This window comes from Lynx canadensis, chromosome A3 (assembly GCF_007474595.2).
Source record: "Lynx canadensis isolate LIC74 chromosome A3, mLynCan4.pri.v2, whole genome shotgun sequence".
NCBI lineage: Eukaryota > Metazoa > Chordata > Mammalia > Carnivora > Felidae > Lynx > Lynx canadensis.
The window spans coordinates 114,002,804-114,028,584 of record NC_044305.1 but is presented as its reverse complement, the minus strand read 5'-3'; the positions used below and the strand labels follow the sequence as shown (position 1 = coordinate 114,028,584).

The 25,781-nt window shown below is 37.2% G+C and overlaps 1 protein-coding gene across 2 annotated transcripts in view; it reads left to right on the top strand.

Annotated features, from left to right (window-relative positions):
- SPAST (spastin) overlaps positions 1 to 25,781 on the top strand; it is a 52,811-nt gene that overhangs the window by 5,697 nt on the left and 21,333 nt on the right. The window contains exons 2-5 of one of the 2 annotated variants that reach the window (XM_030311353.1): positions 10,436 to 10,519; positions 12,677 to 12,760; positions 19,320 to 19,415; positions 25,158 to 25,345. In XM_030311353.1, coding sequence (XP_030167213.1) covers positions 10,436 to 10,519; positions 12,677 to 12,760; positions 19,320 to 19,415; positions 25,158 to 25,345 — 452 coding nt within the window. Of the gene's footprint in view, positions 1 to 10,432; positions 10,520 to 12,676; positions 12,761 to 19,319; positions 19,416 to 25,157; positions 25,346 to 25,781 lie in introns of both variants that reach the window. The other variant, XM_030311352.1, reaches the window with a different exon arrangement.

Below are 25,781 nucleotides of genomic sequence, written 5' to 3'. Positions count from 1 at the left end.
AGGTGTAATGCCAGATCAACTCTTAGTTACACCAGACCCTAGCTGATACTGATAGTACTAGGCCAGCTCCTGGGTGTTAGGGACTGCTTTCCTTTTCCTTAGCTTTGAGGGTCTAATTTTATCCTTTTTTTAATTGCAGCGCCTAATATCCAAAATGGCATTTGAATTCTGACTATTTAAGATCTTGGGCAAGTTACTTACTATACTGAGACCATGTTTGGAAAATACTTAGTGCTTGCACCTAGTAGGTCCTCAGAAAATGGAACTACTGTTTTTAATTTCAACAATCCTCTTAAATTATAACTTCTAGAGGTTATGTTAGAACATTGTTTTAAGCCTTCATACCTAGTTTCTGTTACCATTTTTAGGACACAAGTGCAGTGTAAATTACATTTGGGAAAGACAGAGAATTATCTAAAGAGTGATATAAAAATCTTTTTGCTAATTGTGACCCTTAGTTCAGAAAAAAAGTTGGAAGTCTCTGCCTAAGCTCACTTAGTGTCTTAGCTTCTTATTATAAAAGAGATAAAATTAATGTTTTTGTACCTTCTTTAAAATTTTGGTAAAGTTTATTTTGAGAGAGAGCAAGAGCATGCGCACATGCACGTGAGCAGAGACAGGGCAGAGAGAGAGGGAGAGAGAGACAATCCCAAGCACGCAATCAGGCTCCACACTGTTAGTGTAGAGCCCGATTCAGGGCTCAAACTCATGAACCATGAGAACATGACCTGAGCTGAAGTCAAGAGTCAGACACTTAACAGACTGAGCCACCCCGGCGCCCCAATCTTTCTGTATTCATATATGAATGTAATGCAAGCTTTTTGTGGAGAATTTGGAAAATAGAGAAAATGCACCGAAAAAAATTAAACTTACCCACTACCCATAGTAAATACAAAAGACTTTTAAAAAGATAAATTAATTGGCATTCTTAAGGTTTAAAGAAAATGTCCAAAACCGAAATGATTTCTTTACAAGGGATTCAAAACTTTTTAATTCAAAACATGGGAATTAAATGGGAAAATAAGTTAAAAAATACTTTTTTAATGTTTATTTTATTTTTGAGAGAGAGAAAGAACATGAGTCAGGGAGGGACAGAAAGAGAGGGGGACACAAAGTCTGAAGGAGGCTCCAGGTTCTGAGTTGTCAGCACAGAGCCCGATCGGGGGCTCAAACCCACAAGCAATGAGATCATGACCTGAGCCGAAGTTGGACCCTCAACCGACTGAGCTACCCAGGCGCCCTGGAAAATAAGTTTTTACTTTAGAAATAAACCTTGAAGTTAGAAAGTGAATGCAAGTGTGACTTTCTTGCTGAATTAAAACACAGTAGAAAGTGTCCTTTTCAGGGGCGCCTGGGTGGCTCAGTTGGTTGAGCGTCCAGCTTCAACTCAGATCATGATCTTGTGGCTCATGAGTTTGAGCCCCACATTGGGCTCTGTGCTGACGGCTTAGAGCCTGGAGCCCGATTCGAATTCTGTGTCTCCCTCTCTCTCCACTCCTCCCCTACTCGTGCGTATGCACGTGCTCTCTCTCTTTCAAAAAATGAATAGACATTAAAAAAAAAATTTAAAAATTAAGTGTCCTTTCCAGTGATAGTGACCTATGAGAGAATTAATCTGGGGGCTATTTGCTGATGCTTCATGGTCCCTGTGGTTTCTTAGTATTTAGCACACAATAAAATCTATTGTAGGATTTTTAAAGATACTTGTTACTCTGTCAGTTGTGACACTTGCAAGTTGCTAGCAGAAAATTGTGTAGGAAAATGAATATATTTGTTCCCTGGAATTTTTTGTAGGCATATACTAAGGACTAAATAAGTAAAAGCAGTGGCTTTATATAACTTAAATGAGGAAAACTCAAGAACGTACAACTGTGCATGCAGTTCAGAAGTAGAAGGATTTAAATTAGTCAACCAACAAATGTACTAAGTGTAATAAAAATAGTAAAAGTAATGTTTACATGCTTCTTTATTATTTAAAGTATTGTCTGTCACATATCCTATTTCATTTGATTTTTGACATAACTCGGTTAGGTAAAAAAATGTCATCTTGCTTTTAGGTCAGGAGACTAAAGCTCAGAGAGATTGACTGACTTTCCCAAGTCATACAGCTATTAAATGATGACCAATGGGGTGCCTGAGTGGCTCAGTCAGTTGAGCGTCCGACTTCGGCTCAGGTCACGATCTCAAGGCTCGTGAGTTCGAGCCCCGCGTTGGGCTCTATGCTGACAGCTCAGAGTATGGAGCCTGCTTTGGATCCTGTGTCTCCCTCTCTCTCTACCCCTTCCCCATTCATGCTGTCTCTCTTTCTCTCAAAAATAAATAAACATGTAAAAAAATTTTTTTAAATGATGAGCGAGGACTTATGTCCCCATCTTCTTTCTTACTACAAACACATATCCTCTCTCTCTACCTCAAACTACTCTTGTTTTGACCCTCCCTCTGGCAGTGTGGGTACTACTACTGTATGAATGAAAAAGATGAAGTAGATAATTCATAACTTAGTCCACTATATTTAGCTCTATTTATTTATATTTTTTAAATTAAAATTGTTTATTTTGAAAGAGCGAGCGCAAGTGGGGAAGAGTCAGAGAGAGAATCCCAAGGAGGCTCCATGCCATTATGCAGAGCCCAGCATGGGGCTCGGTCTCACCGATCATGAGATTGTGACCTGAGCAGAAATCAAGAGTCAGCCCCTTAACTGATTGAGCCACCCAGGTACCCCTAGACTTACCTCAAATTTAAAGACGGATGTTGTTAGTATTTCTGTTGCTTGTACAGTAGCACATACTCAAAAATTAAAATAATGAACAAATATAGGGAGTGAAAATCCTCTGTAATCTTAGCCTTGGGAAGATGATTGCTAATAAGTTATCTGATTTTGTTTACTTATATAAATGTAAGTATTCATTAGAGGAAACAAATGTTATAATAAACTGATCTGTACCTTTTCAATGTATTGGGACTCTCTTTGCATATCAATATATCTGATCTCCTGTTCTTTAGTTTTTAAGTAAACTTTGATTAACTTATATATAAAGTGCACAATTACTTTATTGCTTAATGAATTTTCAAAGTGAACATAGCAGTCTGAAACCCCACCAGGTTAAGAAATAGAATATTACTGGTGCACCTGGGCAGCTCAGTCAGTTGAGTGTCTGACTTCAGTGCAGGTCATGATCTCGTGATTCATGGGTTCAAGCCCCATGTGGGGCTCTGTGCTGACAGCTCAGAGCCTGGAGCCTGCTTCGGATTCTGTGTCTTCTCTCTCTCTCTCTCTCTCTCTCTCTCTCTCTTTCTCTTTCTCTCTGCCCCTCTTCCACTTGCTCTCTCTCTCTCTCAAAAATAAATAAAAACATTAAAAAAATAGAATATTACTTCAAAAAGCCTGCCTTTGTCATGCTTTCTTCCATCTTCCACGTGCTCCTTTTCCCCATCTTTTGTGAAGGTATCTACAAATCCTAACTCTAACACTATAGATCAGTTTTTCCTCATCTTGAGCTTTACAATGAAATCAGTAAATGCTTGTCAATTATTCTGTGATGTTGCACATGGCAGCAGTTTTGTTCATTTTCATTGCTGTATACCAAGGGATAGCAAATTGCTTATAATGGGCCATTTAGTAATTTTTTTTAAGTTTATTCATTTTGAGAGAATGTGCACGTGCAGGGGGTGGGGTGGGGGGAGAGGCAGAGAGAGAGGGTGAGAGAGAATCCTAAGCAAGCTCTGTGCTAATGCTGGGCTCAATCTAATGAACCATGAGATCATGACCTGAGCTGAAATCAGGAGTCAGACACTTAACCAACTGAGGCACCCAGGTGCCCCAGTAATTTTTTTATTGTCGTAAAGCATAGATAACATAAAATTTGCTGTTTTAATCATTTTAAGTATACAATTCAGTGGCATTTAATACATTCCCAGTGTTGTGCAACCATCACTACTATCCATTTCTAGAACTTTTTATCAATCCAGACAGAAACTCTGTACCTATTAAATAATAACTCTCCACCTATATTCCCTTCTCCATTCTCCCCTTTCCTCCGTCCCTGTAATTTCTGTTCTACTTTCTGTTTGTATGAATTTCCCTATTCCAGGTACCTTATGTAAATGGAATCATATGGTATTTTTTGTGTGTCTGACTTGCCTCACTTAACATAATGTTTTCAGGGTTCATTAGCCATGTTGTAGTATGTATCAGATTTCATTCCTTTTTTTAAATTATTTATTTTAGAGAGCAAGAGCAAGCAGGGCAGGGGCAGAGAGAGTGAGAGCGAGAGCACGAGAGAGAGAGAGAGAGAGAGAGAGAGAGAGAGAGAGAGAGAATCCCAAGCAGGCTCCCCATTGCCAGTGCAGAACCCGAAGTGGGGCTCAAACCCATGAACCATTACATCATGACATGAGCTGAAATCAAGAGTCGGACTCTTAACCGACTGAGCCACCCAGGCGTCCCAGATTTCATTCCTTTTAAAGGCTGCCTAATATTCCATTATACACACACACACACACACACACACACACCACATTTTGTTTAACTATTTGTCTTTTGATGGACATTCGGGTTGTTTCCATCTATTGTGAATAATGCTACTATGGACATGAATATACAGGTATCTGCTTCCCTGCTTTCAGTATTTTTGAGTATCTGCATAGGAGTAGAATTGCTGGATCATATGGTAATTCTGTGTTTAATTTTTTGAGGGACTTTTCCACATCAGTTGTACCATTTGTATGTTGCTACTACCAGTGGGCAAGGGTTTCTAATTTCTCCACATTGGTTAGTTTCAGGGTTTTTTAAATAATAGCCTTCCTAATGGATGTGAAACAATGCCTCATCATGGTTTTGATTTGCATTCCCTAATTTCTGATGTTGAGCATTTTTTCATTTGCTTATTGGTTATTTCTGTATCTACTTTGAAAATGTCTTTTTATGTCCTTTGTCAGTTTTTATGTTGGGTTTGATTTTTTGTTGTTGAATTTAGTAAATATTTAGTAAATATTTTAAGTTGTCACAGCTACTCAAAATTCTCATATAGTAGGTGTGATCCAGTAAAGTTTTATGTACTAAAACAGGTAGTTGACAATATTTGACCTTTGGGTCCCTGCCATAGATTATGTAGTTTGCGTGTAGTTAAAATTACTAGCTAATAATTTCAACTACAACAGTGAATGTAAGTTTCTGCCGCCCCACTCTTCTCTTGACTTGGTCCAGTTTGGTTGGTTGAGTTTGAGTATTACTTGGGTTTATAGAGTTAAGAACAATGTATAAAGGAAACTAAGAACTGTATTGAGGGCCTTTTCTGTGCTGGAGACCATTGGAAGCTTTGGTTTTTCTGCCACAGTTTAGTCAAAAGGGTGATCAGTGGACGGTAAGGGCTGTAGTTTCCCTTACTTTCAGGGTAAAGGTAGTGGAGTGATTTAAGTATGGTTTCTAGCCATTGTGCAGGCTGGTCTAGTTCTTAACTCTTCAGTAATGCAGGGTCCCAACCAAAATCTTGGAAGCTTTGCCACTATTTTTTCTGGACATGTCCTGGAATTTGCATTTTGTCAATTTAGTTCTATGAGTCTGCTGAAAGCTCTGCTTAGTTTCTTGGCCACTTTTGCTTTCAGAATTGGCAGTTGCTTCAGGTAGAAAAGTGCTCCAAATGCTAGACCCACCTCTGTTGGCTTTTTTCCTTTCTATATTTTAGTAATTTTTGTAATTTTAGTAATTCATCCTAATGAATATGAAGTGGTACCTTTACAAATTTTGGTACTTTTCACTGTTTTGAAAACTCTTTTATCCCTTTAAACAGATGTTTTAAAAATATTTTTCTAATTTTTGTATTTTAATCTTGTAATGAAGATTGTAGTTCAGGTGTAATATTCTAAGCCACAACGAATATACTTCTACATAAATGTTGAGAGTATTGCACTTTTTAAGAGTCAGATTTATTGAGGTATAATTTACATACAGTAAAATTGAACCCTTTTAAGAGTGTGTAGTTAAGTGAGTATTTACAAAGAGTTGGGTAACCATAACAACAACATATACTGAATGTTTTATCATTCCAAAAGCTACTTTGTGCCCCTTTGTAATCAGTCCCCTTGCCTTTCGATTAGCCCCTGGTAGTCACAGATCTGATCTGTCCCTATAGTTTTGTCTTCACTGAGTGTCATTTAAATGGATTCATACAGTCTGTAGCCTTTTGTGTCTAGCTTCTTTCGTTTAGCATGTTTTTCAGATTCATCCACATTCCTACATTTACCAGTAGTTTGTTCCTTTTTACTGCTGGATAATATTCTATATATGGATATACCACATTTTGTTAATCCATTCACTAAATGATGGACATCTAGATTGTTTCCAGTTTTTAGCTCTTATGAATAAAGCTGTTGTTATAAGCATTCATGTACTGGTCTTTAATGTTTTCATTTCATTTCTTTGGGTAAATACAAAGAAGAAGGGATTGCTGGGTCATGTGGTAAACATGTGTATGTTAATATCATAAGCTATCAGACTTTCCCCCAAAATGGCTGTACTTTGTATTCACCCTTCCAAGTATATGTGAGGTCCATTTTTATTTTGTCTTATAATTTTAAGTGCTTTAAAAAATTTTGGGGGGGGTATAGTCGATGTATTGGAATTGTTTTCCATTCTAAATTAGGTACTTAGTGGGATCTTGTGATTTTAATTTGTAGTTACCTAAAAGCTAATAATGTTGAACATCTTTTCTTGTGCTTCTTTGCGAGTTACGTCTGTCTTTGATAAAGTATACATTATTTGATCTTTTGCCTACTATATTTTAATGAGGATAATTTTTTTTTATCATTGTAAGAGTTCTTTATGTATTCTGGTTACATGTCTTTTTTTAGACATAGTGGTTTGCAAATATTTTCTCGCATTCAATTTGGGGCTTGTGTTTTCATTATCTAACTCTGTCTTTTAAGGAGCAGGAGCTTTTAATTTTTTTTTTTTTAATTTTTTTTTTCAACATTTATTTATTTTTGGGACAGAGAGAGACAGAGCATGAACGGGGGAGGGGCAGAGAGAGAGGGAGACACAGAATCGGAAACAGGCTCCAGGCTCTGAGCCATCAGCCCAGAGCCCGACGCGGGGCTCGAACTCACAGACCGCAAGATCGTGACCTGGCTGAAGTCGGACGCTTAACCGACTGCGCCACCCAGGCGCCCCTTTTCTTTTTTTTTTTTTTTTAAAGTAGGCTTCGTGCTCCACACAGAGTCCAGCATAGGACTTGAACTCACAACCGTGAGATCAAGGCCTGAGCTGAGATAAAGAGTTGGACGCTTAACTGACTGAGCCACCCTGGTGCCCCAGCTTTTAATTTTAATGCAATCTAGTTTATCAGGTTTTTTTCTCTTAAGGTTTGTGATTTTTATCTTCTAAATCTCTGCCTAAGCCACAATCACAAAGAATTTTGTCTGTTTTCTTCTATCAATTAAGTAGTTTTAGGTTTTACATTTAGGTCCGTGATCCATTTCAAGTTAATTTTTTCTATGTTGTATGAAGGTTTCTTTTTTATATGGAGGGCTGTTATTCTAGCATCATTTTTTGAATAGGCTGTTCTTTCTTCATTGACTTACCTTGTCATCTTTGTCAAAGTCAATCCATGTTATGTGTGTGGGTCTATTTCTGGACTTTCTCTTCTGTTCTACTGACCTATATATCTATCCTTTCTCCAGTAGTCTTGTACTTATAAGTCTTGTAATAATTATTTTTGCATTTTCTACTATCATACTGACTTAGAGATTCAATTAATATAGCAAATCAACTACCTCGTATCAAAAAATGTTAGGTAATTGAGTATTGAGCACGTGAATTTATCTGTAATCAGTCATTTCATTTGCAGATAGTAATATACTCAGCCTCCTTAAAACATTTATTTGGATGTTGCCAGTGGTAAGTGTCATACACTGCTATTAGGAGTGGAAATTGGTGCAGGCACTCTCGAAAAGTAGTTTGTTGATTTCTGGTGGATGGAAATGAACTGAACTATGACTCATTAATTCTACCCCTTAAACATACCCTAGAGAAATTGGCACATATACATACAAGGACAGGTACAAGCATGTTTATTGCAGCATTATTTGAAATACTGAGACACTGGAAATAAACTAAATATATTTTAATAGAAAAATAGTCAAATAAATTATAGGATGATAAAGGATACTATATAGAGAGGCACCTGGGTGGCTCAGTCGGTTGAGCATCTGACTTCAGCTCAGGTCATGATCTCACAGCTTGTGAGTTTGAGCCCCACTTCGGGCTCTGTGCTGACAGCTCAGAGCCTGGAGCCTGCTTCGGATTCTGTGTCCCTCTCTCACTCTGACCCTCCCCCCGCTTATGCTCTGTCTCTGTCTCTCTCTCTCAAGAATAAATAAACATTAAAAAAAATTTTTTTTAAAGAATACTATATAGAAGTCAAAATGAATGAAGTAGATCTCTATATGGCAACATAGAACTCAAAAGCGATGTAAAATTTTTAAATGGTAGAAATAAAATAGGTACAATAGAAAAACATGTACTAGAAAGATACTCACTGAATATATTATAGTGGTTTCTAGAAAGGAAAGGAACTTGGAAATGGGAAGAGGCACAAAAAAGGAACTTCTTTTGTATCTATTATTGTAATTTATGAAAAAAAATGTTTAAGCAAATGTGACATTGTTATCATTTCCCACCACTCAGAATGCAAATGCTATTTTACTGTTTTCTATATTTCCCTCCCTTTTTTTCAAATTAAAAAACCAAAAGTACATGTAAATAGGTTTTTTTATTAAAAAAATAGGAAGGTCAGCATCCAAATAATTTGAATTGGATGGTAAGAAATTTGAATTGAATTGGTATGTAAGAAATTATTTTTTTTAAGTTATTTTGAGAGTGAGTGGGGACGGGCACAGAGAGAGGGAGAAAGAGAGAATTCCAAGCAGTTCCACGTTGTCAGCATGGAGACCCATGTGGGGCTCGAACTTATGAACGATGAGATCATGACCTTAGCCTAAACCAAGAGTTGGATGCTTAACCGACTGAGCCACCCACCCTTATAACAAATGCTTAATAATTTCTTCATGTGTCATTATTCTGGCCTAGAATACTAGGCCAGAATACTAGTGAAATACTAGTGGCACTACAATTAGTAAGAAACTACCCCATCCCAGGGGCTGAATCTAGTTAGTGATTTATTTGGGGGATGATGGAAGGAGTAGGTGGTACACATTCATAAGGGGACAGCATTACTTAGTTGTGTGTGGTGCTTCTGGTAAGACTACTTCATCTTTGTTAATCAAGGGAGTCATGATATTTTACTGGCTTTGAAATTTCAGATAATATATATATATTTTTTTTTAATTTTTTTTTTTTCAACGTTTATTTATTTTTGGGACAGAGAGAGACGGAGCATGAATGGGGGAGGGGCAGAGAGAGAGGGAGACACAGAATCGGAAACAGGCTCCAGGCTCTGAGCCATCAGCCCAGAGCCCGACGCGGGGCTCAAACTCACGGACCGCGAGATCGTGACCTGGCTGAAGTTGGACGCCCAACTGACTGCGCCACCCAGGCGCCCCTGAAATTTCAGATAATATTAAGGAATGACATGGGAACTGTTGTTTGATTAAATGGGGATATAAGTTGGGAAAAAAAGAAAAACTTAGTTCTGATAGATGATTTCCACCTTTACTGTATCTCTGTGCCACTTTTCAGATTCTAAAGACTAAGAAATTAATTTTCAAAAACAATGAGATTTGCATGTGGTTGTTACCACTTTACATACATACACTTTATAGAAATATTCTACATACATATTGATACATATTGATTATGCTGAATTTTTAGGTCTTTTTTAGGCTTAATTTGGATCAAGAATTAATGTTGTAAACCAGTCATTTGTTTGAAAGAAAATAGACATTTACTAAATGCCACACTTGTAATCTCATGTATCAGTTCTCATGATGCAATCATTTTTAAAATAAAAGCTAACTCCAAAAAGGAGGCACCCAACAATGAACAAATTACATCCGATTTGAATACAATTGGGTTGGTTAAATAGTGCTTTTTTCCCCCATTATTGAAATCAGGTTTATGTTTTCTAACTGTATGTATTTTCAATACCATTATTTAAAATAAATTCTCCCTAATTAAAATTTCTTTCCATAGTACAGCATTTCAGTGGTTATAAGCATCAATACCATGAGATGATAAACAAAGGACTCAACCCTAAAATTTTGAGAAATATTGATGTCTATGCCTCCCCTTTGGGAAATGTATACACATTAGGATGCTAAAGGTACCAAGAAGTTATATAGTAATATTCCTCAGATTTATTTGATCACAGTCCTCTTTTTCATATATCATCTAATAACAGCATGATTTGAGAAATGTTTAGTATATTCTAGTATGTAATGCCTCGTATATATACAAATAATTATTTCTGTTTTAAAGCAGGACAAAAGGAGCAAGCTGTGGAATGGTATAAGAAAGGTATTGAAGAACTAGAAAAAGGAATAGCTGTCATAGTTACAGGACAAGGTAAGATTTTATTTACATTTGTTTGGTAGCCATCCCAAATAATATTCATGTGATTGCCCTGATTTCAGATCCAGCTACTTCCTGAAAGTATTTGACAGATTTTTAAGTGTTATTATTTTTTTTTTTTTTTTTTTTTTTTTTTTTTTTTTTTTTTTTTTTTTAACGTTTATTTATTTTTGGGACAGAGAGAGACAGAGCATGAACGGGGGAGGGGCAGAGAGAGAGGGAGACACAGAATCGGAAACAGGCTCCAGGCTCTGAGCCATCAGCCCAGAGCCTGACGCGGGGCTCGAACTCACGGACCGCGAGATCGTGACCTGGCTGAAGTCGGACGCTTAACCGACTGCGCCACCCAGGCGCCCCTTAAGTGTTATTATTAATGTGTAATGACTTACAGTTAATGCTTTATTACCTGTGTTCAAACTTGATTACCTATAGCATTCTGACAAAAAACCAGGATATTACTTGTGTCCTCCTTGGACCCACTGTTAGCCTCATTTTTAGCTCTGTTTTGAAACTGGTCCTTCCCTCATTGTCAAGGCAGGAAGGAGTGGTTTAATCAGACTCCCTTTTGTGTTTAAGGGTAATGCTTGACTGCATGTTAGAATATGAGCTGTAAATGTCTTACTTTGATGTACACTTGGCATTTTAAAACCAAAGCAGTTATTTTTCATCTTTACTTTCCTATCACCTAAAATTAAAAATTATAGTCTAATATTATCTTTATATAGGCAGCATTTATTTTACACTGTGCTGTGTGCCCAAGCATCAGTGTGTGTGCTTCATGTGTGTTATCTCTTAATTTTCACCACAACCCCACACTCTGAGGCTGCTGCTATTATCCTTACTTTTTACATAAATAACCAAGAAGTTTAGTAACTTGCCTAAGGTCTCATAGCTAGCAAGTGGTAGGTAGAGTCAAGATTTGAACTCAGGCAATCTGACTTCAGAGCCTGAATTCTAAAATACTATGCTGTGACTATTGTGCAGTATGTGGGCATCACTATTAAATAAGTAAAATATTTTAGTTATCATAGATAAAATAAATTCAGAAGGAAAAATTATATAGGATGAGAATCTTAGCCTTATGGATCAGTCCACCCAGGGATATTTGTTCTCTGGTTGGCTGATATCTACTACTTACATCATGTCATCCCCAGTAATTGCAACATGTCTAATGTCTGCCAGGTTTTTTTTCTTTGCCCTTTTTGACTACTTCTCTAGCTACTGGTGTCCTATAGAAAAGAGAGCAGAATAGAACAAGTATATATGGGAGGTTAGGCCTTTGAGACTTTTCATGAGTTTATGAGCATGACTTTATGAATTATGTACAGAATGTATTTGCTCTTCCTTGTCAATTGTGTAGAAGAGCTAGAAGAAAATAAATTATAAGAAAAATGGTACTTCACTGAATCGAAAATGCCTTTGATTATACCACTAATAGAAAAAACAGTGTCAGTTAAAATATGACACATTCTCTTCTTATCATCACTTTGAATTTGACTTTTACCTTATTGAATGTACTGTCTTCATCCTATTTAGACAAAGCTATAACAGCAATATTAACATCAATGACCAAATTTGTTCATGCATAGGCAATGACAAACTGTGGTATGACTGCAGCCTGGCTGATAGCTTTAGTAAGTTGGTACTGGTTGTAAAACCCATCTCAGTTTGAAAGATTTTTAAATGTAGGGGAAAAGATATGCTTCAAAATCCATGAAATAACACAGGAAATCCATGAAATACAACAGTAGATCTGAAACCATCAAAAGGAATGTAACTGATTTTTTAAAGATACTCTTTTCATTATAAAGACTATGACTCCCCATGAGATTAGTTGGGATAATATGTTATCTTCTTTTTTTTTTTCAAGTTTATTTACATATTTTGAGAGAGAGAGTGAGCAAGAGCAGGGGAGAGGCAGAGAGAGAGAGAGTGAGAATGAGAGTGTGAGAGAGTCCCAAGCAGGCTCCGTGGTGTGGAGCCTGATGTGGGGCTCGAACCCATGAACTGTGAGATCATGATCTGAGCTGAAACCAAGAGTCAGACACTTAACCGACTGAGCCACTCAGGTGCCCCGATAATATTTTATCTTGAAGTAATATTAGTAGGGAAATGTAGATGTTTTCACTTTTTTCCTCTTTGTTCTTTCAGGTGAACAGTGTGAAAGAGCTAGACGCCTTCAGGCTAAAATGATGACTAATTTGGTTATGGCCAAGGACCGTTTACAACTTCTAGGTATCACTTAATGAATTGTATAACTGGAATGAGATGTATTTGAAATGTGTGTTCAGTGAAACTTTAAAATTAGATGGAAATAGATCAATCTTAAAAATGTGTTCTAGGCTTTTTTTATAACTTACAGAAAATTTCTAACATATACAAAATAGAAGAGTATAATGAATTAATTATCCATCATTCAGCTCTAATAGTTATCAACTCCTAGTCAGTCTTGATGTATCTATATTCAGGGGCTGGCAAATTACAGCCCATGGGCTAAACCCAGTTCACTACCTATTTTTATAAGATGGCACACAGCTACTCATTCCTGTAGATACTGTCTGGATGCTTTTATGCTACAGTGACAGTGGAGTAGTTGATACAGAGATCATAAAGCTCTCAAAGCCTTTTGATATATAGCTTTTTAAAATATTTTAATATTTACTATCTGGCTTCTTACAGAAAAAGTTTGCCAACTCCAGTGTGTGTGTATGTGTATATATACATATACATATGTGTGTGTGTGTATACATATACATATATGTGTGTGTATATATATATATATATGTACAGAATTTGTTTCAACATAATATGAAGGGGGAAGTGGGTAGCATATATACCCACTTTCCCCCCTTCATATTATGTTGAAACAAATTCTTGACATTTTTTTAACTCATTTATAAATATTTCCTATTGTATTTCTAAAAATGCCTTAAAAATAAAATTATCAAATGCCATTATCACATCTAAAAAATAACCAATATTTCTTTTAATATTAACAAAAAAATCATAGCCAAATAAATGATTAGTGTCCAAATAGAATTTATATATAATACATAATATAATATAATATAATGCATAATATAATGTTTAGTTAGTATCTCATAATTGAATAACTTAGTATTTTTCTGGTCATTTTTTGAATCAGGATCTCCAGAAGATTCATACGATATGCCTCTTTTAATATCCAAGTTCATCTGATAGGTGGTTTGTCAGTACTTCTGGCATTTTGTGATAGTAGTAGCAATTGATGACTGATGCTTAGTGATATAATTCTGTCATTCTTTCTGCATTTATCAGTTTGAATAGGTCTATAAAGAGAAACTTTTCATCTTCTCTTTGAAGGTATAGATTTTAAACTTATTTTTTTAAGGTAAATCTACCCCTAAAACAAAGTGGAACTAAAATCCATCCTTCTTGGGTGATTCTGTACCATAACTTGTTTTGATAGAAGTATATATTTGGTAAACAGATAGACCTTATATATTTATTACTCTGTGATTTATGGTAAGTTATTTAGCATGTTTGAGCCTTTTTCATCTCATTTGTAATATGCTAATAGATAATACTTATCTCACTATATTTGTGACAGTCACAGAGACCATAGTAAGTACTCAAAAATGCTGGTTTTTATTCACCTCCTTATCTATCTGTAATCACCACCTTGCTTTTGTGGAAAAATGTGTTTACACATGCATGTGTAAATATTTCATTCATTCATTCTTATATGACCCATTGTGTTGGTAAATTTTTTGCCCCACAGTGATGAAAAAGAAGCCTTTAATGTTTTCAGGTAATTAACAAGGCAATGTTCGCCTAGTGTCTACGGCTGACAGAGTTTATCTTCTTATTTCCTATGTGAAGATCACTAGTGTATCAAGTAAAATTAAATATAATATCAAAGGTTATTGTAGTAAAATAATTAATTGTTCTAGTTGGTATTTTCTATAATGCCTTTCACTATATGTACAAATTATCATATCTATAATGCAGATTAAGTTTAATTATGGCACATTTAGTAGCATGTTTCTAATTGAGTAATTAGGAGTTGGTTGATTTATCTTTTGAAGATGTGATATGATGAATTATTGGAAGCATCTCATCTATTATAGACTTGTCTTTTAATGTGGCTTTGTAATTTCTTATTTTTGCTAGGATGAAAAGAGAATCTATAACAAGCTAGGCATTAAAAGAATTAATGTTTTGGATGTCATTGTCTGTTGTCATCCTCAAAAGTGCTCTTTGCCCGTTCATGCAAGAGGTTCCTTTAAAAAAGAAGAGGTAGGGGCGCCTGGGTGGCGCAGTCGGTTAAGCGTCCGACTTCAGCCAGGTCACGATCTCGCGGTCCGTGAGTTCGAGCCCCGCGTCAGGCTCTGGGCTGATGGCTCGGAGCCTGGAGCCTGTTTCCGATTCTGTGTCTACCTCTCTCTCTGCCCCTCCCCCGTTCATGCTCTGTCTGTCTCTGTCCCAAAAATAAATAAACGTTGAAAAAAAAAAATTTTTTTTAAAAAGAAGAGGTGGAATAGAGGCCTCAACATATTCCTGTCTTCTGAGATCTCAAAGTCTAGGACTGTATCTACCAAAGACAGTAAAAAAGAGTTGTGCACACGTGCATAGTAGAGCATATTTATATACTACGTATTGATTGAGAAATGGAACTTTTCAGAGGTGGAATGCCCAGTAGTTACCTAGTTAGGATGGAGAATCATACTAAGAGTTCTGCCTACAGATTGGTTAGAGAGGATGCAGACTCTCTGATAAAATGGGAAGAGTTCATATATATTAGATTCAAGTTAGTAAGCCTTCGAGCAAAGCTTAACCATAAATAAATAATTTTGGCATACCTGGAGGTTACCCTTTTGTAAAAAAATAAATAGCTTCATTCAACATCCACTTATTAAATCTTTACTCTGTACCAGATACAGTGCCAATAATATTAACTGAATTTATTTAGTAATTCAGCAAAATTTTTTTAATGTTTATTTATTTTTGTGAGAGAGAGAGAGACAGACAGACAGAGTGTGAGCAGGGGAGGGGCAGAGAGAGAGGGAGACATAGAATCCAAACTAGGCTCCAGGCTCTGAGCTGTCAGCACAGAGCCCAATGTGGGGCTTAAACTCATGAGTCATGAGATCATGACCTGAGCCAAAGTCGGACACTTAACCAACTGAGCCACCCAGGTACCCCTCGAATGTTTGTTTTTTTTTAAGTTTATTTATTTTGAGGGAGAGAGTGCACAAGCGGGGGAGGACAGAGAGAGAGAGAGAATCCCAAGCAGGCTCTGCAGTGTCAGCGTGGAGCCACACATGGGGCTCGATTCACAAATCCCAAGATCATGACCTGAGCTGAAGTCAGACGCTTAACCAACTGAGCCACCTAGGTGCCCCTCATCAAATAGTTTTTGGGTGATTACCATGTTCTACATATAAATGTTAGGGTATAGACAAGGATCCATCCTTCATAGAGTTTTTATTCCAGCAGGGGGAAGACTGACAGTAGGGAATAAACATAAAAAAGAATTAAGTTATACAGTATGTTGGAAGATGATAAATATATGGAAAAAAAAGAAAAAAATAAAACATAGTAATGGGGATTAGGAATGGATGGGAGGTGGTTTGAGCTTTTAGTTTTAAATAGGATGGTTAGATACACCTCTTTGAAAAGATGACAGGAGTTAGCCATGCAGGTCTCTGGGAGAAGAATGGTCCAGAGAGAAGAGCTGATGTAAAACCTTAAGAAAACATACCTGGTGTGTCTGATAAGAAGCAAAGAGGCCAGTGTGCCCCAGCCAGGAGAGTATGGTAGAGAGGAGGTAAGAGAACTGATGGGGCAGGGAGGTTCATCCTAACAAGCAGGGCCTTATAGGCCACCATAAAGATTTGAACTTTTGCCATCTCTGAAAAAAGGAGCAGTTACAGGATTTTTAGGAAAGGAATGACATAATCTGACTTATATTTTTTTAAATGTTTATTTTTGAGAGAGAAAAAGAGACAGAGTGTGAGCAGGGGAGGGGCAGAGAGAGAGGGAGACCCAGAATCTAAGCAGGCTCCAGGCCCTGAGCTTTCAGCACAGAGCCCAGTACAGGGCTTGAACCCACAAACCATGAGATCATGACCTGAGCTGAAGTCAGATGCTTAACTGACTGAGCCACCCAGTCACCTCTCTGACTTAAATTTTGAAAAGATCACCTTGCTAATAGGCTCCAAGGGTAGAGCCAGGGAGAACAAGTTGGATCACTATTGAATTGTAGTAAGCTAGGAGAAAAATGGACCAGCATAATATGAGGAGAAATTGTAACAAGTGGTAGGATTATAATTATATATGAAGGTTGACCAGATAGATATACTGACATATTGGATATAATGTTCCTCTCCCTAAGGCTCTCATGATATATTGGCTGAGGCAGATACATAAATAGATGAATCGTCATTACTGCTGGACGAGGTGTACAAATATTTTATAGGGGTGGAAAAATAGGTGTCTGAGAAATATTCCTGGAAGAAGTGAAACCTAAAGGGGAGATTAAAAAAGATAAAGCTTTCTTTTTTAAATTACTTTTATTTCTTTTTTAAGTTTGTTTATTTTGAGAGAAAGAGTACGAGCAGGGGAGAGGGAGAGGGAGACGGAGGGAGAGAGAGAGAGGGAGAGGGAGGGAGAGAGAATCCCAAGCAGGCTCTGCACTGTCAGCACAGAGCCTGAGAGCCTGATGCGGGGCTCAAACTCACGAACTGTGAGATCGTGACCTGAGCCAAAACCAAGAGTCAGACACTTAACTAACTGGGCCACCTAAGTGCCCCAAAAAAGACAAAGCTGTAAAGAATGTTTGGAAGAAAAGACATTTCAGGAAGAAGTAACAGTATGAACAGAGGTTCTCGGTAAGAAATAGCATGGCAAGTAGGGAAGGGTGCTGGAGAAGAAGTGAACATAGGATTACTCCAGTATGAGAGATGCAGGCAGATCATGGAGGGCCTTAATGTTATATAGCAAGAGGTTTGAGCTCTGGTCTGTGGGCAGTGGGAAGCTGCTGAAGGGTTTTAAACAGAAAAGTTACGTGGTAATATTTTTCTTTTAATAAAGTAGATGACTCGGATGGTTGTGTGGGAGCCAAGAAGCAAGGTGATGGTTTTATTTTAAATCATTAATGAATCTATCCAACCTTAGTGATTCTAAACAGAAACATTAAACTAAGTTTACTTTCTTTAACAAAAATGAATTGGAGCAAGCTCATATTAGCAGTATAGTAGTATTGTGTATATGTGTGTTTCCACACCTATAAATCTAAACCCTACACACCAAAACAACTTCTCTGGCTTTTTATTCCTAGTTATTAGTTATCAAAACCAAGGAGTTAGTTACTCTATGTTTAGTATGTAATGAATGTACACGTGATCTTCTTGTTACATTTCAGTGAAGGGAGTGTTAATTGATAAAGAAGATATTTACAGGTTTTTTTCTAAGTTATGTCTATTACCAACATAAATGGTTTCTTTCTCAGTGATTTGAAAAGTATTATCATTGAGAAAAATCAGATGACCTATCTGTTAACTAACAACAACAACAAAAAGCTCCAAGGTATATTGTATCAGCCAGTTCTAGGATACAAAAACAGTTCAGTACTTTGTGCTTTGTGCAGAAAGGGTAGCTGCTATTTAACCTGTCCCAGAGGCATGTGTGGTTGTACCATAAACCAAGCATGGCGCCTGCTTGTCTGACCTTAGAAATGAAAGTTTAGGAGAGTTAGTATATATGTGCTACATTTTTTCGTATATTCATTGAGCTCCTAGTACAGAAGAAAAGAATCAGTATGACAGTTGGGAGTACTGCAACAAAATAATTATGGTAAGAATTGGGCCCCTGTGATGAATAGGGGCACACAGCAGGTTCTTCCTGTATATTATTTTGTTTAATCTTTGAGACCCTCAGAAAACTGAGGCTAAAGCAAGTTCATGCTGGTAAGTGGTGAAGCAGGGTAAACAGGGTCAACTAGTAGTATGGATGACTTGAATGGGGAAATGGTAGTGCATCAGTGATAGGGGCAAGATAGCACAAAATGGTACCCTCCTGGGCTTGAGGTGCTAGACATAGCGACCTGGGTCTTGAGAGGATTTGTCGTTACTTGAAATTGAGGGTAGGGTTGAAACAATCTTTTTTTTTTCTTTTTAAAAATGTATTTATTTTTGAGAGAGAGAGAGAGAGTGCAAGCGAGAAGGGGAGAGACAGAGAGAGAGGAAGAGAGAGGATCCCAAGCTTGAACCCATGAACCATGAGATCATGACCTGAGCTGAAATCAAGAGTTGTATGCTTAATCGGCTGAGCCACCCCAGGTGCTCCTATACAATCTTTTTTTTTTTTTTAATATATTTGTGTTGTAAAAAAAAATAAAAAAATAAAATAAAAAATTGTGTTGTAGGTTGCCAGCCATGTTAAAGAAGTATCTGGATGATAAAAACAATATTCATTTTTTTGTCTCCAGGCTATTCCCCTACATAATGATGCGGGTATATTAGATACTCAGAAAATATTTGCTGGTGATAGTGGTAATATGAAACCTGCTTCAGGTTACAACACCTATATAAAGCATATTTTGAAAATAACCAGTTGTGAACTTCTGTTGCTATTTTAATGTCTGAGTTTTTACTAATTATATTTTTAAGATAATTTTATATAAATGCCAAAATCCTTCATCTTCTAACACCTTGAATTACTTTTTATTTTCACATGTACATCTTATTTTTTCACTATGTGTTTTTGCTTTTTATTTATTTTGTTCTTTTTTTTACCTGCCTCTGTTGCATAGAGAAGCTGCAACCAGTTTTGCAATTTTCCAAGTCCCAAACGGATGTCTATAATGACAGTACTAACTTGACATGCCGCAATGGACATCTCCAGTCAGGTGGGTTTAGGTTAACTAACATGGAAGATAATAAAGCTTGCATGCAGAGTAGAGTCCTATATAACCTGATAATGTTGATTTGATTTTATAATGGTTTATTTCATTGGCTTTTGTTTTCACAGGGCTGTGTTGAAAATACAGTATCCCTGTCATTCATGGTATATAAATATGTAGCAAATAGGATATAACCATTCTCAACATGCTTTATTTGCTTATTTTGCAACCACCCATTTTTTGAGATTATAAAATATGAAGGTTCATTTTCCTAAGCTATTAAAATATTCTTTTGTTGCTGTTGCATTTTCAGCATTTGTGGTTTTTTTCATGCATACCTGTACCAAGTTTTCATGAAGTGGTGTTTTTTAAGTCAGAAATTTTAATTTCTCTTTGTTAAATATCAATATTAATTGCACATATTTAATTACAATTTTAATTACTATGCATGAACGTTTTAACATAGTACCTTAGGAAAAATTTGAAGCTGAGTTCACATAGTAAGGGGAAACATTAGAATACTATTATTAACTATGGGTTAAATTTGTTTTCCACGAACTTTGGGGTATCAACTCCTACAGAAGCTTACAGCAGATCTTCATTTCCTAAGTTCTCTGACATCTTGGCTAGTTTTATTGGTGACTTTTTCAGCATTAGTTTCATGTACAGGGCTTAAATTTTATGAAAGTAAACATTGCTTTGTTCAATTTGTAGCAGAAAAACCTTAGTTTAGACTATAAGACAACTGTCTTCTTTATTCATACATAATACAAACCTTCAAGACTTGAATTAAGAAGAATTAAGGTAAGTGGACTGGAGACAATAGGTCATCAGATCTTTCCCTTCTGGCTTTACTTCTCTCTTATGGAGTTCTCATTTTGGTTTGGTCTTCTAGTACAGAGCCCGTTGTGACTGGCTGTATTCCTTTTCCTCCCTGTACATGATTTAAAAAAATAATATTTAAGGTTTATTTATTTTTGAGAGAGAGAGGCATAGTGCAAGCAGGGGAGGGGCAGAGAGAGAGGGAGACACAGAAGCTGAAGCAGGCTCCAGGCTCCGAGCTGTCAGCACAGAGCCCAATGCAGGGCTTAAACTCACGAACCGCAAGATCATGACCAAGCCGAAGTCAGACGCTTAATCAACTGAGCCACCCAGGTGCCCCCTTCCTGTACATGATTTAAAACACCATTTCTAGGGGCGCCTGGGTGGCTCAGTTGGTTAAGCAGCCGACTTCGGCTCAGGTCATGATCTCGCGGTCCGTGAGTTCGAGCCCCGCGTCGGGCTCTGTGCTTACAGCTCAGAGCCTGGAGCCTGTTTCAGATTCTGTGTCTCCCTCTCTCTGCCCCTCCCCTGTTCATGCTCTGTCTCTCTCTGTCTCAAAAATAAATAAACGTTAAAAAAAAAAAAAATTAAATAAATAAATAAATAAATAAATAAATAACACCATTTCTAATATAGAAATAAATATTTTGCCTGTTTCTCTCAGCCCAGCTATGAAGAGCTGACGTTTTCATAAGGAACTTTTTTAAAAACCAAGAAATGTAAGAATTTACCACATATAAATAATTAAGTTTCTAAGATATAAATTTGAGATCCTAATAATCCTCCAATGTAAACAGCAAAATTTTCTAGCCCTGAAGAGCTGGTATGCCTTTCCCTTGTTTCTTGCTTCTCTTCTACTTCATTTCACATGTGAGATCCTATTGTATTTTTCTGCCATGCAAGAAACCCAAAACAAAACAAAAAAGCAACTTTCTCTTCCTGATACCTATGTTAAAAAATCAAACCATCTTATTTCAAATCCCCTGTGATCAGTTTTTATATTTATTTATTTATTTATTTTTATTTTTTAAGATTTACATCCAAATTCGTTAGCATATAGTGCAACAATGATTTCAGCAGTAGATTCCTTAGTGCCCCTTACCCATTTAGCCCATCCCCCCTCCCATAGTGATCTGTTTTATCCTGTTTTCTTGATGGGGGTATTTACCAAGTGCACAGCTAATTAATGCAGCACTGGTATTTGATACCCATTGAGTCCTAGTCAATGAACTTGCTTACTCAGGCCTATTTTACGAGTGTCACACACTCCTGGAATATTCTGTGATGTTTCACATGGATGAGTTATTTCATCTCTCTTAGGAAATAGTTATGCCAAAGTCTACATATTACTTCAGTGTGTTATCTATAGTGTCCAGTTTTCAACTCAGAATTTCCAGACATGCAAAGAAATAAGAAAGTGTGACCGTTACTTAAGAAAAGAATCAGGGGCGCCTGGGTGGCTCAGTCAGTTGAGCAGCTGACTTCGGCTCAGGTCATGATCTCGCGGTTCTTGAGTTTGAGCCCCACATCAGGCTGCGCTGTTCTGACAGCGCAGAGCCTGGAGCCTGCTTTGGATTCTGTGTCTCCCTCTCTCTCTGACCCTCCCCTGCTTGTGCTCTGTCTCTCCCTCAAAATAAACAAACATTAAAAAATTAAAAAAAAAAAAAAAGAAAAGAATCAGTCACGGGTGCCTGGGTGGCTCAGTCGGTTAAGTGTCCGGCTTCAACTCAGGTCATGATCTCACAGTTTGTGAGTTTGAGCCCCACGTTGGGCTCTGTGCTGACAGCTCAGAGCCTGGAGTCTGCTTCAGATTCTGGGCCTCCCTCTCTCTGCCTCTCCCCTGCTCACACTCTCTCTTTCTCTCTCCAAAATAAATAAACATTAAAAAAATTTTTTTGTAAGAAAAGAATCAGTCAATAGAAATTGACTCTTGAATGGGCCCAGTTGTTGATGTAGCAAAGACTTATGAGCAGCTATTATTAAATGTGTTCAAAGAGTTAAAATACGGCATCAGGGGGCACCTGGGTGGCGCAGTCGGTTGAGCGTCCGACTTCAGCCAGGTCACGATCTCGCGGTCCGTGAGTTCGAGCCCCGCGTCGGGCTCTGTGCTGACGGCTCAGAGCCTGGAGCCGGTTTCCGATTCTGTGTCTCCCTCTCTCTCTGCCCCTCCCCCGTTCATGCTCTCTCTCTCTCTGTCTCAAAAATAAACGTTAAACAAAAAAAAAACAGAGCATGAACGGGGGAGGGTCAGAGAGAGAGGGAGACACAGAATCGGAAACCGGCTCCAGGCTCTGAGCCGTCAGCACAGAGCCCGACGCGGGGCTCGAACTCACGGACCGCGAGATCGTGACCTGGCTGAAGTCGGACGCTCAACCGACTGCGCCACCCAGGCGCCCCAAACAAAAAGTTTTTTTTAATAAAAAAAAAATACGGCATCAGTTAGCAAACCTGTGATCTTAGCACATAACATACTATACAATAAAGATAATGGAAATTCTAAAGTTGAAAAGTATACTTGCTAAAATAAAAAAAAAATTACTAGATAACCTCAGCAACATATTGGAGATGTCATATGAGAGATTCAATGATCTTGATCCTAGATCAATAGAAACTACTAAATCGGGTGACCCCCAACATTGTCAGAAAGCATATGAGTGTTTGTGTAGGGCCAGGGGCAATAAGGGATGCAGCGCAAATGAGTACAAAGAAACTTTTGGGTAGGATGGAAACATTTTGTATCTTGATTTTAGTGGCTATTTCATCTTTTTTTTTTTTTTTAACGTTTATTTTGAGAGGGAAAGTGTGAGAGGGGGAAGAGCAGAGATAAAGGTAGAGAGAGAATCCCAAACAGCCTCCACAGCCAGCACAGAGCCTGAGGCAGGGGTCAGTCCCACCACCCATGAGCTCATGACCTGAGCAAAAATCAAGAGTTGGATGCTTAACCTACTGAGCCACCCAGGCATCCTGTCATCTTTATATCTTTATAAACTCAATCAAATTATACATTTTAAATGGATACAATTTATTACTCATAGATTATACCTCAAAAGGTTGACTAGAAAAGAAATACTGAAAGGCTTGTAAAGAAAGATAGTAATCCTGGGATGCCTGGGTGGCTCAGTTGGTTAAGTGTCCGACTTCGGCTCAGGTCGTGATCTCACGGCTAGTGAGTTTGACCCCTGCATTGGGGTCTGGGTGACAGCTCAGAGTCTGGAGCCTGCTTTGGATTCTGTGTCTCCCTCTTTGTCTGCTCCTCCCCTGCTCGTACTGTCTCTCTCTCTCAAAAATAAACTTAAAATTTTTTTTTAAATGATAATAGGTTAACACTTTTTTCTTGCTACCGTGTTTTGAACCTACCTACTCTGTTGCCTACTAAACTTTTGCTATTTTTTATGAAAAGTCTGCTGTCTGTTCTCTTAGTTCCTTGTGGAAATTTCTATTCACTTACAATCTTAGGACTGTATGTTTACTGTCTGAAGAAATTCTTCTCCACTCTTTTTTTTTTTTAATGTGTATTTATTTTGAGAGAGAGAGAAAGAACTTGAGCAGGGGAGGGGCAGAGAGACACGGAGAGAGAGAATGTCAAGCAGGCTCTGCACTTTTAGCGCAGAGCCTGACACAAGGCTCAAACTCACAAACTGAGAGATCATGACCTGAGCCAAAATCAAGAGTCAGACGCTTAACTGAATGAGCCACTCAGGCACCCCTCCCTCTCCTTTTTTCCCTCTGAAATGAATCTTTATCTTATCTCACATGCTTTTTTATTTTGGGGTGGGGGACAGATACTCATTTCCTAAGTTCTGTGACATCTTGGCTAGTTTTATTGGTGACTTTTTCAGTATTAGTTTCATGTCCAGGACTTAAATTTTATGAAAGTAAACATTGCTTTGTTCAGTTTGTGACAATAAGAGCAGATTTTGCTCTTTTTTCACACCTTTGCTTTCCTTATTATTTTCCCCTTTTCTAGACTGCTTTCCTGCTTTGTCCTTTAGGGTCACTATCCACTAGTTCTTTGAACATATGGTTCAGAACTTTACATTTATTTACTGGAAGAACCTCTTGATCACCTTTCTCTACTCTAACGTTCTCTTCCTTTGAGTTTCCTTAAAACACTTAGAGGGATTTGATGAAAAACACAAAAATAAGGTTTTTGTCTTTTCTTTAGGCTGTTCTAATTTGCTGACTGATTTAACATTTGTCTTTACTGTAAACATTGTTACTAATAAACTGATGTTTGTTAGGGAGTATATAAAAATATTAGAAGTAGTAAGATTTGAACATTTGAAAGCCTGTAATGTATGTAGAAGTGCAATATAGGTAGGTCAGATAACCTTTTAAGCTTAATTGAAAATGTTTTATATGTGTTTATTTACATACATACAGCACATAGAATACTCAGCATATAAAACCACATCTTTGTACCCTTTAAATTAAAAATTGATTGATATTAAATTAATTGATTATTTCCTTTGGTGGGCACAGACTGTGGACTTTCATACTATTTTATAGTCTTGAAAGTTTGGAACAAGGTAATGCAGTGTCCCCCCCCCCCCTTCTTTTACAACATAACTTTAATGCCTTTATTGCATTTTGTTTTTTAAATATTCAGCAACTTTGGGTAATCTTATGTCCTCCTCCTGTCCCCACAAATAAATGTGGTTCTTCTTATTACAAATAAATATTCCTTATAAGACTATTATAATATACATCAGGAAAAGGAAAAACCTAAATACCCATAATCTTGTCCACCAAGTGATAACCCCATGACCACCCTAGTAGATAGTCTAATTGAAATCTTATTTTGAAATATTGCTAATGTAAAAAAAAATAGTATTTAGCTTAGTTTTGCAAATTTGTACCCATCTTTATTTTATAATGTTTAGCCACAGTTTTCTATCCATGATGATTGTACTTTTTCTTTGATAGAAAGTGGAGCTGTTCCGAAAAGAAAAGATCCCTTGACACACACTAGTAATTCACTGCCTCGTTCAAAAACAGTTATGAAAACTGGATCCACAGGTCTTTCAGGCCACCACAGAGCACCTAGTTGTAGTGGTTTATCCATGGTTTCTGGAGTGAGACAGGGACCTGGTCCTGCAGCTGGAACTCATAAGGTATTTGGAGATAGTAACTTTAATTGCTTGCTTAAGATAATAACAAATACTTTATAATATCTTAAAGCATTGATAAGTTTATACAAAGTGGAATGTAATTTTTTTTTTTAATCTACAAGAAAAAAATCTGTAAGGACAACTTGCTATTAAAAAGTAAATCTTACTTTAACTCCCTTTGGACCTAATTCGGTATTGTTTAGTAAACTGCTTATCCAGTCTGTTTTATATAATGCTATGGAGTTCATTTTAAATTTGTTACTCAGTTGTTTAAATATATGTACATGTTTTATAACATTAACCACAGAGTTTTGTTAGAATTCTAACAATAATCAAAATTATCATAGGGTGTTTTTATTTTATGGTATCTAAATCTTTCTGGATTAAATCCTCTCGTAAGCCCACTTCATGCCAAATGTAGTTGTGTAGTTAATACCAT